Raw genomic sequence first — 13,068 nt, 5'->3', positions numbered from 1 at the left:
AAAAGAGAAAACCCAACAATAAACCAGTCCCAGAATCACCTGGAATCTGCCACAGTCTCTCTCACAAGCAACATAATTTCAGCCCCCCTCAGACTTCCAACCATCTCTTAACCTGTTTCCACTACACCAGTGGAGTGATGTTTAAAGAAGACACAGATGAGATTAATGGAGGTACTATAGATTTTGTACCAAATCCATTCCTGTGGTAACTCCATGGGCTTCAGCAGGTTTACACCAGGAATGAAAGTGGTTTGCTCACTCTAGACAATGGGACTCTGTGCAAGAGGAAGGGTCCACAAAGGTGGATCCCATTGAAGAACTGGAGCCTAATTCTAACAAGCAGGTCTTTGTCAGGAAGGATACCAAAGATTGCCTGCCTCTCCATTGCACCTCCAACCTGGTACATCATTCCTTGGTATGCAGGGCTGATGGAAAAGGCCTAAAGATCTAAATAAAATTAAGGACGTGTATTTAACCATGCATTTAACCATGTCAGCTATTTGTTAACCAATTTAATTGGCTCACTTGGCTCACAAGTATATGCAGCTGTTTCTCCATATCCCCAAGGTATTTAGTGCAAAGGGTCAAGGAATGTACCTTGTTCTCCTTTCAAAATGACAAATGTATCCGCAACAGATGTCTCTTGTATCCCCCTCCCCAAAATAATATATGTATCCTGTGTAACCTATTATCTATAGGTCAGCGTAATGACGCAAAAGAATGAAGGCTAAGTTGTTTGTTACTGGTTATAAAAAGGGCCTGTTCAGCCATGTAAGGTGTGTCTCTCCTCTGGCATTAGCCGATGAGAGCACCCGCTCAGCTGACCGATTAATAAAGAACCTGGTACCCGTCTTCTTGTCTCTCCGTGCCTCCTTGGTGTAATTAGGTAAGCTCCGGGGGGAAAACGGGCCCTATTTGGCTAACAACATCTGAGTTCAGAAGGCATTGTACAGCATGTAACAGAGGGCTTGGGGATTGGAGCTTTTGGGCACTATTGTAATAACAATATTATTAAATATTTATTAATGTATCTAGCAAATTAAGTTTTCAACAGTCAATGATGTGCCCTTGTCTCATTGAATAAGATATCCAGTGAATGAAGCAAGACTCCATAGGAGGCCTTGCTTTAATGATTATGCACCTTGTGCAGGATAAGACATTCTGATTGTGCTTAGACAAATAGTTTCAGATTATAATTTAAAAAAAAATCTAGGTAATTCCTTTAACAAAATCTTGGTGAGAATGTTAAAGGTTGCAGGTAAATTCTCAGAAGTCAGGAAATGCTGGTTCTTGCTTGGATTATTTAGTGCAAAAACTAACTTGGGAGTGAGAATGTTTGTAAAAATATACTTGGCCTGGTCTTCCTTTGTTGTTGTTGAAGATGGTTTTTATTTTTTTTCTCTGCCAAGCTGTGTTTGGCATTCTTATATTGCTATGGAAAATATTTTGATGATGTCATAAACAAAACCATATGACTTAATTGCAACGTCAAATAGGAGAAGATGAGTTGAGAGAATTGCCCCTTGTTTAGACATAACTCTTGTATTATTAACAAGCCAGTGATGCAAATGATAGAAAAATGTGATAAGTAGATTTATATTTAAGATAATTAAAACTTTCTCCAGTATGCATATTAATTAATGTTCATAAGGAATGGCATAAAATGAGGGAAACTAATTCATTTTTAAGCCAATAGACTTCCCTGGCTAAGTCAGCAAGATACAAAACACGTATGCATAGCAGTTTTGTTTGTTATCTGGGGAATCTTACTAAGTTTTTCTTTTTCACTCACACTTCATGTTCTCTCAAAGTCCATATCAGTGCTGGGCTTCACTGTTACGGAACCATGTTCAAACATATTCCAGCAAAGCCCACAGAAATGAACTTGTCAGAGTTCAGTAGTGTTGTTCTTTGGCTCAGTTACAACCCAATTCCATTTTGTAGTGGAGACCTATGCAATGACTTAACTGAAATTTAAGGTCTTGTCTAAGTTACATAACCAAGACAAGCTGTAAACTGGTCTCCAGATGTGGTGAGATTGATGGTGTAGACTGGCCCTGAATTAATTTCTGTCATGATTTGGTCACCATTATGACTCTTCACATGGTGTTGGTAGCTCTTTAATCTTAGGTTTTCTAAAAACTTATTATTTAAGTTAAGTATTTAACATATACATCATATTCTCTCACCTGTCCTCCCTGAGTGATCTCTTACTCTGTACTTAGTCCCATTAATTTCAATAGGGCTGCTTGACAAGCAAGGTACACCCCAATGTGTGGACAGTGGTGGCAGAATCTGACTTATAGTTTACATAGTCTAATACAAGGGATCCTGAAACTTTTCAGTGTGGCCTACATCCTATTAGAAAAATTCTCATAGACCACCACTTCCTTTCCATTTATGGTTATGTAAGGTCACAGTGTCAAGTACAGAAACTGGTATAAGGAAAAAAAAAATAGAAAAATGTTTTTAATTGTGTTGTAATGCAGTTTAGCATCTGGAAGCAAGGAGACTCAGTAGCATGGACCACCAGCAAATGCTTCAGGGAAAAGCAGTGGTATGGTGACTACAATTTGGGCACCAGTGAAGGCACAGGGATGTTAAAGTTGTTGAAGATTTAAGATCCCTGTAATATTCAAATTAACTTGTGATATTTCAGCCAGTTTTTAAGAATAGGTGGGCTATCTTAAAATTAATAATTAAGAAAAGTCTACTAGTTTTAAATATAGCTGATTTGTTGTATGGTATTAGTGAGGATATATGCTAATCCAGCTGTAGGCCAGTATTATGCAGATGTATGTTTACTAATGGACATTAACCAAATGATTTATTGGAATATTTGGTCAGGAAGAATAAGTCAATGTCTGGTCCTCGAATGTTTAGAATACTGTGGATTTGTGAAAATATTTAGAAATGCTGACAAGAATTGCCCATTTTGGAGACTTTTATTATTTTAATTATAGTGACAGAATATGAACTTTGATTAGACTAGATTAGATTAGATTAGGGTTAAGTAACAATAAAAACCATGTGCACAAACCCTTTTTCATTAAGTGAGTACCTTTTAGGAAGTAATACTAATAAATTAGGTTGTCACCCTAACTGATGCAAAGTGAGGAGAATGAAAATGTTTGATTCATAGCCAGTGTATATAGAATTGGCATTAATAAAGCTGAGCACCTGTAGTTACACAATTGTTATATAGAATCTATTCTTGTTTATTTATTATTAGCTTGGTAGAAGTGATAGAATTTATCTTAAACTGCTCTTATTCTGAATGTTGGGGTAGCCACTTGTGGAAATTTCAGGGATGACTAATAAACTGAAAAATCTTAAATCCATTTTCTTAAATTTAAGCAACAGCTTCATTGAACTATGAGAATCTTGAGGTGAAGCAGAACTAATCAAACTTTGTATCGATAAACCCTCGTTTTCACAAACAACTGTTCTGATGCATACGTATATTAATGTTGTATATGTTGAAAGAGTTCATTAAAGTTGTATTGTGGGCTAGTTATGGATTCTTTAGTTACATGCAAGGTGAAATTTTGCATATCAATGTTATCCAAATGTATTAATTGTAAGAGAAATAAAATACTTTTTAATTATTAGTTTTTAAATTTTGTTTTGTATTTCACTGGGAACTGTAGGTGTTCAAATACTCTGAAAATGAGGCCACTTTTATTAGGTGCATAAATATGGATATAAATGCTTAAACTTGGTCGCTTACATTTGATTGTTTTGGACTTAATGTTTTAAAAATCATATATATACACTGCAGCTGCACATTACAGAAATCTCTAGCCCTTAGCATTAAAGAGATCTTGGTGAAATTGGATCTTATTACTACTTTCAGTGTTTTGATGTCTAATAACTCCCTCCCTCTTTCTATGTGTGTGTCTGAAGAATGAGCACATGTCGTTGGTGTACGCCTGGTGGTTCCTCCACCACCCAGTTCCTAAGAACTTATGCTTCCAAGACTTTGTCCCCTGAAGATCGTGCAGCAGCCAATGATGATCTGTGTTACTGCCTGGAATGTGTGGTTGAATATCACAAGGCAAGGGATGAATTGCCTGGCTTACTGCAGGAGGTAATTGTCTCCTACTGTGAGCTGCACAGAATAAAAGGTTTAATTGAGTTACCTCAGAGGGTGGGATTTGATGGTGGTTAGGTCTGACTGAGGGAGAGGAATTTTGTGAGGGCTCTGTGTTTAGCTAACTATTGCAGGAAGCGTATGCTGCCATTTAATTGTAAGTTTTTGTAATGTGCTCTATTCCTGTATTTAAATACAGAACTTTGTCTCAGTTACCAGTCTTCTGTCTAAAATAATGATGAAGCTATTAACTTTATTCAGAAATGAATAAATTATTCAAAACTTTATTCATTAAGTACCTACAATTTCTGACTGCCACTAAAGTTACTTTAATGATTCTATAATCAGTCAATTCCAAATTGAAAATGTTGCTGATGATCTGTGTCACCTGAGTTCCACGCCCAACTGTTAATATTTTCATACAATGTCTGGAAAGTAACTTTCCAAAACAAAGTAATGAGCTCTTAGAATCTCATCAGGAGTTCCACATGATGTTAAACATCCTCAGTCTCAGCAACCTATACAGACTATTGTTTCCTTGTTTCCTTTTCCCTGAATAGATCTTATGGGAGTTGGAAACCTCCCGTCTCATTGACCACTTTGAGAAATCCATGAAGACAGATATTGAAGAGGATGATGAATTATTTATAGTGGATGACAACGGGGAAACTAAACTGTCTGGTTACACAGGCCCAGATTTTGAGAACCACCTGCGTGTACCTCTTCTAGAAATACTGAAATACCCGTACCTGCTGCTACATGCACGAATCAGTGAGTATCTCATGGCTTACACTTGAAAGAATCCAGTATTCTCACTATTGCAGAAGGTGAAAATAATTATTTTAAACAAGCGTTAGTGAAATGTTTAGTTGCCCTACTAAAATAAGGGTAATATTTCTTTAAGCAGTAAAATTACTTCGCTTGCCTTGGTTTTGATTAATCTCTACCATTTATGTCTCCTCTTGTTTAGGTGAGCTCTGTGTTGAGGCTCTTTGTAAAATGGAACAAGTTAACTTCTCCTTTCAGGTCTTTGACAAACATCCAGGCATTTATCTGTTGTTGGTACACCCCAATGAAGTGGTGAGTTATTTCTCCGACAATGAGAATGCAATCAGAAAAATGAACTCACTTTAAGCTTTTACTGGGCACTTCTGTTTCAGGGATTTGATTGTGTATGTCTATCCTTGTTCACATTTGGCAAGAGTAATAAGCCTATTGTTTCAAAGTTCAAACATTTCTGCTGTATCCTCCTCATATAAACAATCCATAGAAGCATGTAACCTTGATTAGTATGTCGTGGCACATAATATTCTTATCCATGATAATAAGTGGTTGTTTTGCAAGAACAGCTGTTCTTGCAAAACAAGAGTATGCAAGAAAAAAGTCAGTGAAAAGACACATTAAAGTCTGCAGACTAATCAATGTTTACTGTTTAATTTGAGCCATTTGTAACATTGCTAACATTTTGGGTGTTATGTGGCTTTTCTCAAGGTGGATAATAGGAGCACCTAACAGTTTAAAGCATTTAATTTCTATTGAGTCTTCTCCTAATTTCACCTGTTCTGGAGATTGAGCCTCATACTGAATTGAGAACCTAAAGAAGCATGTGTTTTTCAAAATAAAAATGTACCCAAAGGAAATTCCACTACATAGTCTGAGTTTAAATAACATTCAGATTGTTTTTCCAAATTCTTGTGATTAAAAATAAAATCAGAGTTAAGATTCAAAATTCAGCATGATTCTTCATTCTCCTTTTTTGGCACAGGAAGTTATTCAATTCGAATTTGGATAGGAATACAATTATCCTGTCAATTCAAAGAAAATGGAATTCTTTTGACTGTAAAGAAAAGAATTGACTGAGAATGCGGGGTGGGGGATCAGAAGTGAAGGAGTGGAGGGCAGTGCATCATGTATTGAGCAAATGAAGTTCATAAAGTGGAAAGTGGGGTACAGAAGCTCACAATGTGTAACTCTGAATCACTGATACCTGTCAAGGAACAAAAGCTATGGGGCTTTGTTTTCAGAAGTGTTGATAACTTAAAAGTTCAGTTAAAGTCAATAGGAGTTGCAGGTGTTCAGCATCTCTGAAAATAAAGATCTAGGCTTTCAGACTGAGTCCAAGTATATTTTGTATGCCACTCTTTCCAAGATAGCCAAATACAATGTTCATACTCCAGCCTTTTTTGTGCTAGGATGTTGAGTCTTTCCATCTCGGTATCATTTGTTTTTAGTCACTAAAAGCTATATCCTTGGGTAGTCTGAGGTTCAGTAATCTTGGAAGTGCCTCCAATGTGAAATAGAAGTGGTGAGAGTGGCACTGTCAGTTGGAATAAGAGACAGTCAGGAACACTCTTCCTCCCCAAATCCTTTAATTACAGAACATTCCCATAGCATATATAGTGACATAGCACACAGAGTTTGACATTACCAGCAGGCACAGTTGTCCTTTATTTTATTCGTCTTCATTCTGAGACCAGTGGAGGCTAGATGGTATTTTTAGTTGTATGTATCTGAATGAGATTCAGAGAGGGTATTTTAATTAGGTCAATCCTAGACCACAATGGGAGGTCTCTGTGCCATATGTTCTTGTTTGAAGCAGACCTTGAGGGCATTCATAATGTAGTAGATGGCAGTAGCTTATCTCTTTTTGAACCCAGTCCCTTAAGGAATGGTAACAAAGTGGAAATTTCTGGGGTACCCAAGTGCATCTGGGTTGAAAGTCACAGGTATTATCAAAATTGTGACATTTGCAGGCCAAATAGCATTGGAAGTCCAGAAAAAGACCTAAGGAAGTAATTGGTACAGAGTTGGATAAGTGTGAGAATGCCCCTTGTCATTCACTGTACAGGGAGACTTAGATTATCCTAGAAAACTGCCTCTGTATACAGCATAGTGTGAAACTGTAGGACCCCAGCTAGATCTGCCCTGATCTTCCTGGTAGCTTCAATAGCTGGGGAAAGGATTGAGGAGTGGTGGTTATATAGAGTCCACAGAACACCTGGATCTTAGGATGTAAGCCCTGGTACCATTGAAGGGCCTGCTATGTATCTTGAAGGATTCATAGTACACCTTAAGACTAAGGAGGGACAGAATGTCCTCCTTAGCTCACCTCCGAGAAAGTCAGTGAATAGTTTGATATGAGCAACTTTGGGTGTGTAGATCAGGAGGAATATAAGGGTTTATAGTAATCTAGGCAGGATATTCATCTTAATATTCTTTTTATTTCACAGGAAGAGGTGAGTATTTGTAATTTTTTCAAGTTATTTGATATTGTGTCTAACTGTGGATCCAGACTTTACTTGACAGAGTTTGAGAGCTGGTATGGATGTGGATCTGTAGGCATTTTAGGGAGGCTACCCATTGAAAATTCTGCCATTCAAATTGATTCATAAGCTGGTCCTGAGAAATGCATGAGAGATATTGCCCTATTTTATAATCTGACAATATACTGTACATAACATAAGAATGGCCATACTGGGTAAGACCAAAGGTCCATCTAGCCCAGTATCCTGTCTTCCGACAGTGGCCAATGTCAGGTGCCCCAGGGGGAATGAACAGAACAGGTAATCATCAAGTGATCCATCCCGTCACCCATTCCCAGCTTCTGGCAAACAGAGGCTAGGGACACCATCCCCGTCCATCTTGGCTAATAGCCATTGATGGACCTATCCTCCATGAACTTATCTGTAGATGGATTCTGGCTCAGTAATAAGTAGACAGGCATCCTTCACATACAGCATTAACTTATGGTTGCTGTTCCTTAATTGCACTTATGTCTGTGTTAAATGTTGATCAGTAAAGTTTCAAGGATATCAAACAAGTCTAGAGATAAAGGGTGCCTCTATCTTGTGCCTCCAGTGAGTTTTTGCCCTTGAATGTATGCTTTCTAACTCTTTTGGATTTTTTAGATTGCATCGCACACAGTTTGTAATATGCATGGGGAAATGTTTGTTTATGCTGGAAGAATACTTGAGTCTCACTTCCAAGAACTTGCCCTCAGTACAAATGTATTTGACCACATTTTATTAGGAATATGGCTGCTAAACTTACAGCTTTTTCTGTGATTCCTGTTTGTTGTATTCCTTCTAGTAATATTTAAGGTTTTTTTTTTTTTTTTTTTTAAATATATAGATTCGTCGATGGGCCATCCTGACAGCAAGAAATTTAGGGAAAGTCGACAGGGATGATTACTATGACTTACAGGAAGTATTGACTTGCTTGTTTAAAGTCATTGAGTTGGGGCTGTTTGACAGTCCTGATATTTATAGTTCTTCAATGATTGAGAAGGGGAAACTCATTCTTCTGCCATCCCATTTGTATGATACCACCAACTACAAAAACTACTGGCTTGGTGAGTGTTCGTTCAGTAGTGAGCTGTATCTGTGCTTGCTCTCCACCCCCCATCCCGGAGGGGAGTGGTGACATTTCTTTCAAGTGGCAGGTCAACCCCTATGCTCTTCTCTGAGTGGAATCCTGTGATTCACCCCACTTCTAACTGAACCCCCAGGTTACAATGCCTCTTGTTTCCCAAACATATTACCTCCAAGAAGTCCAACTGGATTTTGCCCTTGCTACAGAATCCTCTCCAGGAATTGGACCAGCTGGTAAATGCAGTAACAGAGAACAGCTTTTTCAAAACAGAGTATGATTTATTTACTCTTAGGAACATTACAAGCAGAAAGAAAAGGGTTAAAAAAACCTAAATGCATATTGCCTTACCTAAACATAGCCTTTCCTTGCTAGTTTAAGTAGGTTCCATTTGACCCAGACACCCCTCAAGCATTGAAGCTTGGTGAAACAGGTTGTATCTCTGTAGCTGCTGCTGCCTCTCTGACAGTCTGAACCCCATACAGTGTCTCCCCCTCAGGACACAAGTTGTCTTTTATTCATTTCAAAGGTTTCTTTGAAAGTTCCCACCTGAAGATCTCCTAAGGTTTCGAGCAGGGCTCCTGAACCTGACCAAACTGGCTTGTTCACTTCTCTAGATGGGGTTTGGAGGTGCCTTCATCCTTTAGATTCTTTGTATTGTCCAGACAATTGAATTCTGTTTACAGCTGTTGTTTTGGGTTCATGCAGGATTTAACCTTTAGTCACCTTTTAGCCGGCAATATAGTAACCACCAAACCCACAGGTATATCCACGTTCTTCACAGGAATATTCATTCTGCAAAGTTAGAGTTGTTGAAATTTCAGTTAATTCTCTTTGGATCTTGTCTCAATCCCTATGAGGTCAGTACAATCAAAGTTCTTGAAATGTGTAATGCATTTGGGGAGTTGTCAAATAGAAGAATTCTAACTGTGTCTGTCCAGGAGACTCAGTAGCTTATTTAAATTCATCTGCTTCAGGTTCCTCTGATGCTGATCATTTCCTCTGAGAGCTTTCATTGCAATGAGCTTTGGAAAACAGTACTATTTCAGTTTGCCAAAACTTGAAGGGGGAAAAAAAGGATCTCATACACAAACGTAAAGACAGATTGCTTTCATTGCAGGTATCTGTATGTTGCTAACAGTGCTGGAAGAACAAGCTATGGATTCTTTGTTGCTGGGTCCAGATAAACAGAATGATTTCATGCAGTCTATACTTCACACCATGGAGAAACAAACAGATGGTAACTAATTTTAACTGATGAGGCAATGATAAATAGAGATTAAAAATGGATTATGAACAGTCATATTCTGGTTGTGATACAATTCCTAATAGAACTTACTACTTTTGTCAAACAAATTATTTTTGGTATAGAAGTATAATGCCAAAGACAGGGTTTCTCAGACTTTGACGTTTCATTCCTTCCCTGATGTGAAGAACAATATTTGGACATACCTTGAGACAAACACTGAAAAACAAGGTTCAAAGGGACTTTGAAAAGTGGAGAAAAGCCCCTTATGGCTTTATGGAGCCATATGTAAAGCGTTAGGTGAGGGCAAACTTTTTTTCCCAATTACTGGGTGATTTCCACTTAGAAGAGATGGTAGTTTTTTCCATGTGGTATGTATTCTGGCTCTTCCATCCTAAAAAGGAAGAAGACGCTCTTCCAGGATTATGTTTTTACCTTTCCTGGAAGCTGAATTTCCATATGCTCCTGATTAGTGGTGTGAGAGACAATTCCGTGAAAACGGAAAGTTCATAGTTGTGTAGTAACTATTTTAATTTGCAAAGGTAACATTTCAAACTTTGTAGTTCCTGCTAATTATTTTTCAGATCCTTTTTCTGAGACTTGGATGTTTTTAATTATTTATAAGTTTCTTTTTGTAATATGAGAAGAAAAAGATTGGATCTTTATAAGTGCAATTTTCATTAAACAAAAGTTTATAATCTTACATGAAGAAGGAAGAACACATGTACAAGAAAACTGTATAATATCATTATCTCAGATCTGAAGGAGCTTTAAAAGGAAATACCCCTTCAGTAGTTGATAGAATATTCTATTTTAATTAGCATCTAGATGAAGAAGCAACAAAAACAAAGGAAAAGAGGAGGAGGAGAAAGTTAAAATTACTCAAATTGTGGTAAGAGTCTTATGTATATATGAGGATCCTCTCCTTTTTTTTATCCTTTTCCTGAGCTAATTGCATCTAAACATCTAAGACTTTTTGCTTTGTCAGTCATAAAAATTCAGCCTTTTACCATCAAAAATTAGTGCTAGTCTTCTGGGGTTAAAAAAAAAAAAGCCTAAATACCAATATAATTTAATTACTTTTTAAATTATTTTGTTCTGCCCCCCCCCCCCCATGTTAGTGTTATGTGAGCTACAACTCGACAAATAGAGACTCTGTCCTGAGTATAAAATTTTCTTTTACTTTAACCACTTCAGGGAAATTGAGCTATAGCATTATCAGAACTAAAGGTGATAATTAAGGTCTGGGATTTCAGCAGACAAAGAATCTTCTTTACAGTCAGTTTTTTTATTGGCAGAGTAATTTATAACCAGATATTTTGTCAAGTAACAAAGGAATTTCTTGAATAGCATCTTCTCTTTCATTCCTTCTGGTAATCCCAGTACTCTAGTTTTTAATGCAAGAGTTTTTTTAAAAACTCAGAATTCTTCTACAGAAGCATGTGTTTTCTTGAGTCAGTGAACTTCTAGCAAATGTGCATTTATCTATAGCAGATTGAAGCTTCATTTTTTTAGCTGATGTCTGTACTTTATACTGTTTACAAATTCCTCCGTTTCAGTTACTGTGGGAAAAGAATTCCAAAATATCATCTAGAGATATCGGATTCTGACTCTTAACAGCTTTCTTAGTGAAACTAGAATGGAATGCTGAGAATGAGTTACTCTGTGCTGGCCACTCAAAATGCTGTCGTTTTCTGTACCAGAAGAGAAGATGCTGATTTAAAAAAAAAAAACCCTATATATCTTTGTAGCTGAATCTTCTTAGGTACTTTTCTCCATTGAATCATTAAAAATTTTCCAACTGCAGAAGTCTAAATAGAAGATTCTTTTGAACAAATCAGTTGACAAAGCTGTAAGATTGAGAGATTCTTCCCTGCCTAGCCCTATGCTCTCCACACAAATACCCGTAAATAACAATAATAAACACTTTTACCAAATCTTTTTATCTTTTCAGATTTTATTGTGTTTAGAGGCAAGAGGGAAAAAATTAAATTTCTCATCTTGTTCACTTCCTCTAGGGAGGGGGCGCCTAGCCACACTAATGGTTAGGCAGGGGAGGCAGGCACAACAGAAGGACACCGTGGTTGCAAAAGCTGAAATGTGAAATAATTGGAAAAAAAATAGAGCTCTTTCTCAGACATAACTCTCCTTCCCTGGGCAGCTATATGAGGCATAATAACTCGTCTCAATAATATACCTCTTACCCGTGCCCACTAAAATATCAGCAACCAAAACAAAAAGGGAAAAGGGTAGGAATGACATAGCGATGCAGTGAGGGGAAACTTTAAAAATTATCATCCATTTTACACCTTCCCTTCTCTTGCTCCTCCAGGTTACTACTACTTATAGAGGGAAAGCGTGGCTGGGCTCAGACCTTAGGAGCCACACTGGCTTTGCAGATGAGGGGAATTTTTAAATTCTTCCCCTCCCTTCTTCCTCTGGGTGTTTAAAAAATGCCTTTCTTTTTTTTTAAGGCTTAAACATTTTTTTTAAAAGTTATAATTCACCTTTGTTTCAATGTTCAAACTAATAAAAGCACTGAAATGCAGAATTAAATTCACTTTGTATTCAGCTAGCAGTAGGAAAGCGTAGGACACTTCCCCCTCAACTCCTCATGAGCTTAGACTGTTATATTTCAGATGAAAGCATGGATCCCTTCTGGCCAGCGCTGCACTGTTTCATGGTGATTTTGGATCAGCTCGGGTCTAAAGTGTGGGGTCAACTCATCGATCCAGTCCAGGCCTTTCAAACCATTATCAACAATGTCAGCTACAACAATGAAATAAAAAATATACGCAATAGTTCAAGGAGGTGAGTTCAAGTTTTAAAAATATAGCTTTGGTAGCTTCTAGCCCTGACCTCAATGCTATAATAGATGTTGGGGAAATGGCCAGGAGCAAAATAAAATAAGTGCAGCATTACCAACTCTTAGTGATCAAAAATCATGATGCAGCCCCCCACCACCCAAATCATAAAATTGAATTAAAACTTGGGAGTTTTTACAAAATAATAAATGCTGTGTTCTCTTTATTTGCATTCTGTTTTTTTAACCTTTTGGATTCATGTTTTCAAGACTTTCTCTGCAGCCATGAGAGCTAGAAACTTTGTTTTTAAAGTAATGCTGAGACTTGCATGTAATCACATGACTTGAGCTGCAGCTTTCATAAAAACACCCAGTTATCCTGAGGGTTGGCAAGCCTGCAAATGAGACATTACAACTACAGCTTTTAATTGTGTTTTCGGTTAACTTTTAACTTATTGGCAAATCATATATACAGTCTTCTGAATATTTATCGACATCAAGAAAATCTCATCAAGGGTCTTCCCATGTTTTATTCCTTTTCTGGATATAATGCTTCCA

At 37.3% G+C, this 13,068-nt stretch overlaps 1 protein-coding gene across 3 annotated transcripts in view; it reads left to right on the top strand.

Moving 5' to 3' along the window:
• Positions 1-3,907: 3,907 nt before the first annotated feature.
• The window catches only part of SETX (senataxin), a 42,825-nt gene continuing 33,664 nt past the window's right edge, over positions 3,908-13,068 (top strand). For 2 of the 3 annotated variants that reach the window (XM_024193080.2, XM_024193082.2), the window contains exons 1-6: positions 3,908-4,090; positions 4,654-4,864; positions 5,064-5,173; positions 8,225-8,444; positions 9,582-9,701; positions 12,347-12,518. In XM_024193080.2, the coding sequence (XP_024048848.2) occupies positions 3,908-4,090; positions 4,654-4,864; positions 5,064-5,173; positions 8,225-8,444; positions 9,582-9,701; positions 12,347-12,518 (1,016 nt within the window). Of the gene's footprint in view, positions 4,091-4,653; positions 4,865-5,063; positions 5,174-8,224; positions 8,445-9,581; positions 9,702-10,578; positions 10,600-12,346; positions 12,519-13,068 lie in introns of those variants that run through there. The other variant, XM_024193081.3, reaches the window with a different exon arrangement.

Source organism: Terrapene carolina, unplaced genomic scaffold (genome assembly GCF_002925995.2).
Source record: "Terrapene carolina triunguis isolate 2854851 unplaced genomic scaffold, T_m_triunguis-2.0 Scaffold238, whole genome shotgun sequence".
In the NCBI taxonomy this organism is placed as follows: Eukaryota; Metazoa; Chordata; order Testudines; family Emydidae; genus Terrapene; species Terrapene triunguis.
The sequence above is the reverse complement of the archived record's forward strand: the minus strand, read 5'-3'. Positions and strand labels throughout refer to the sequence as shown.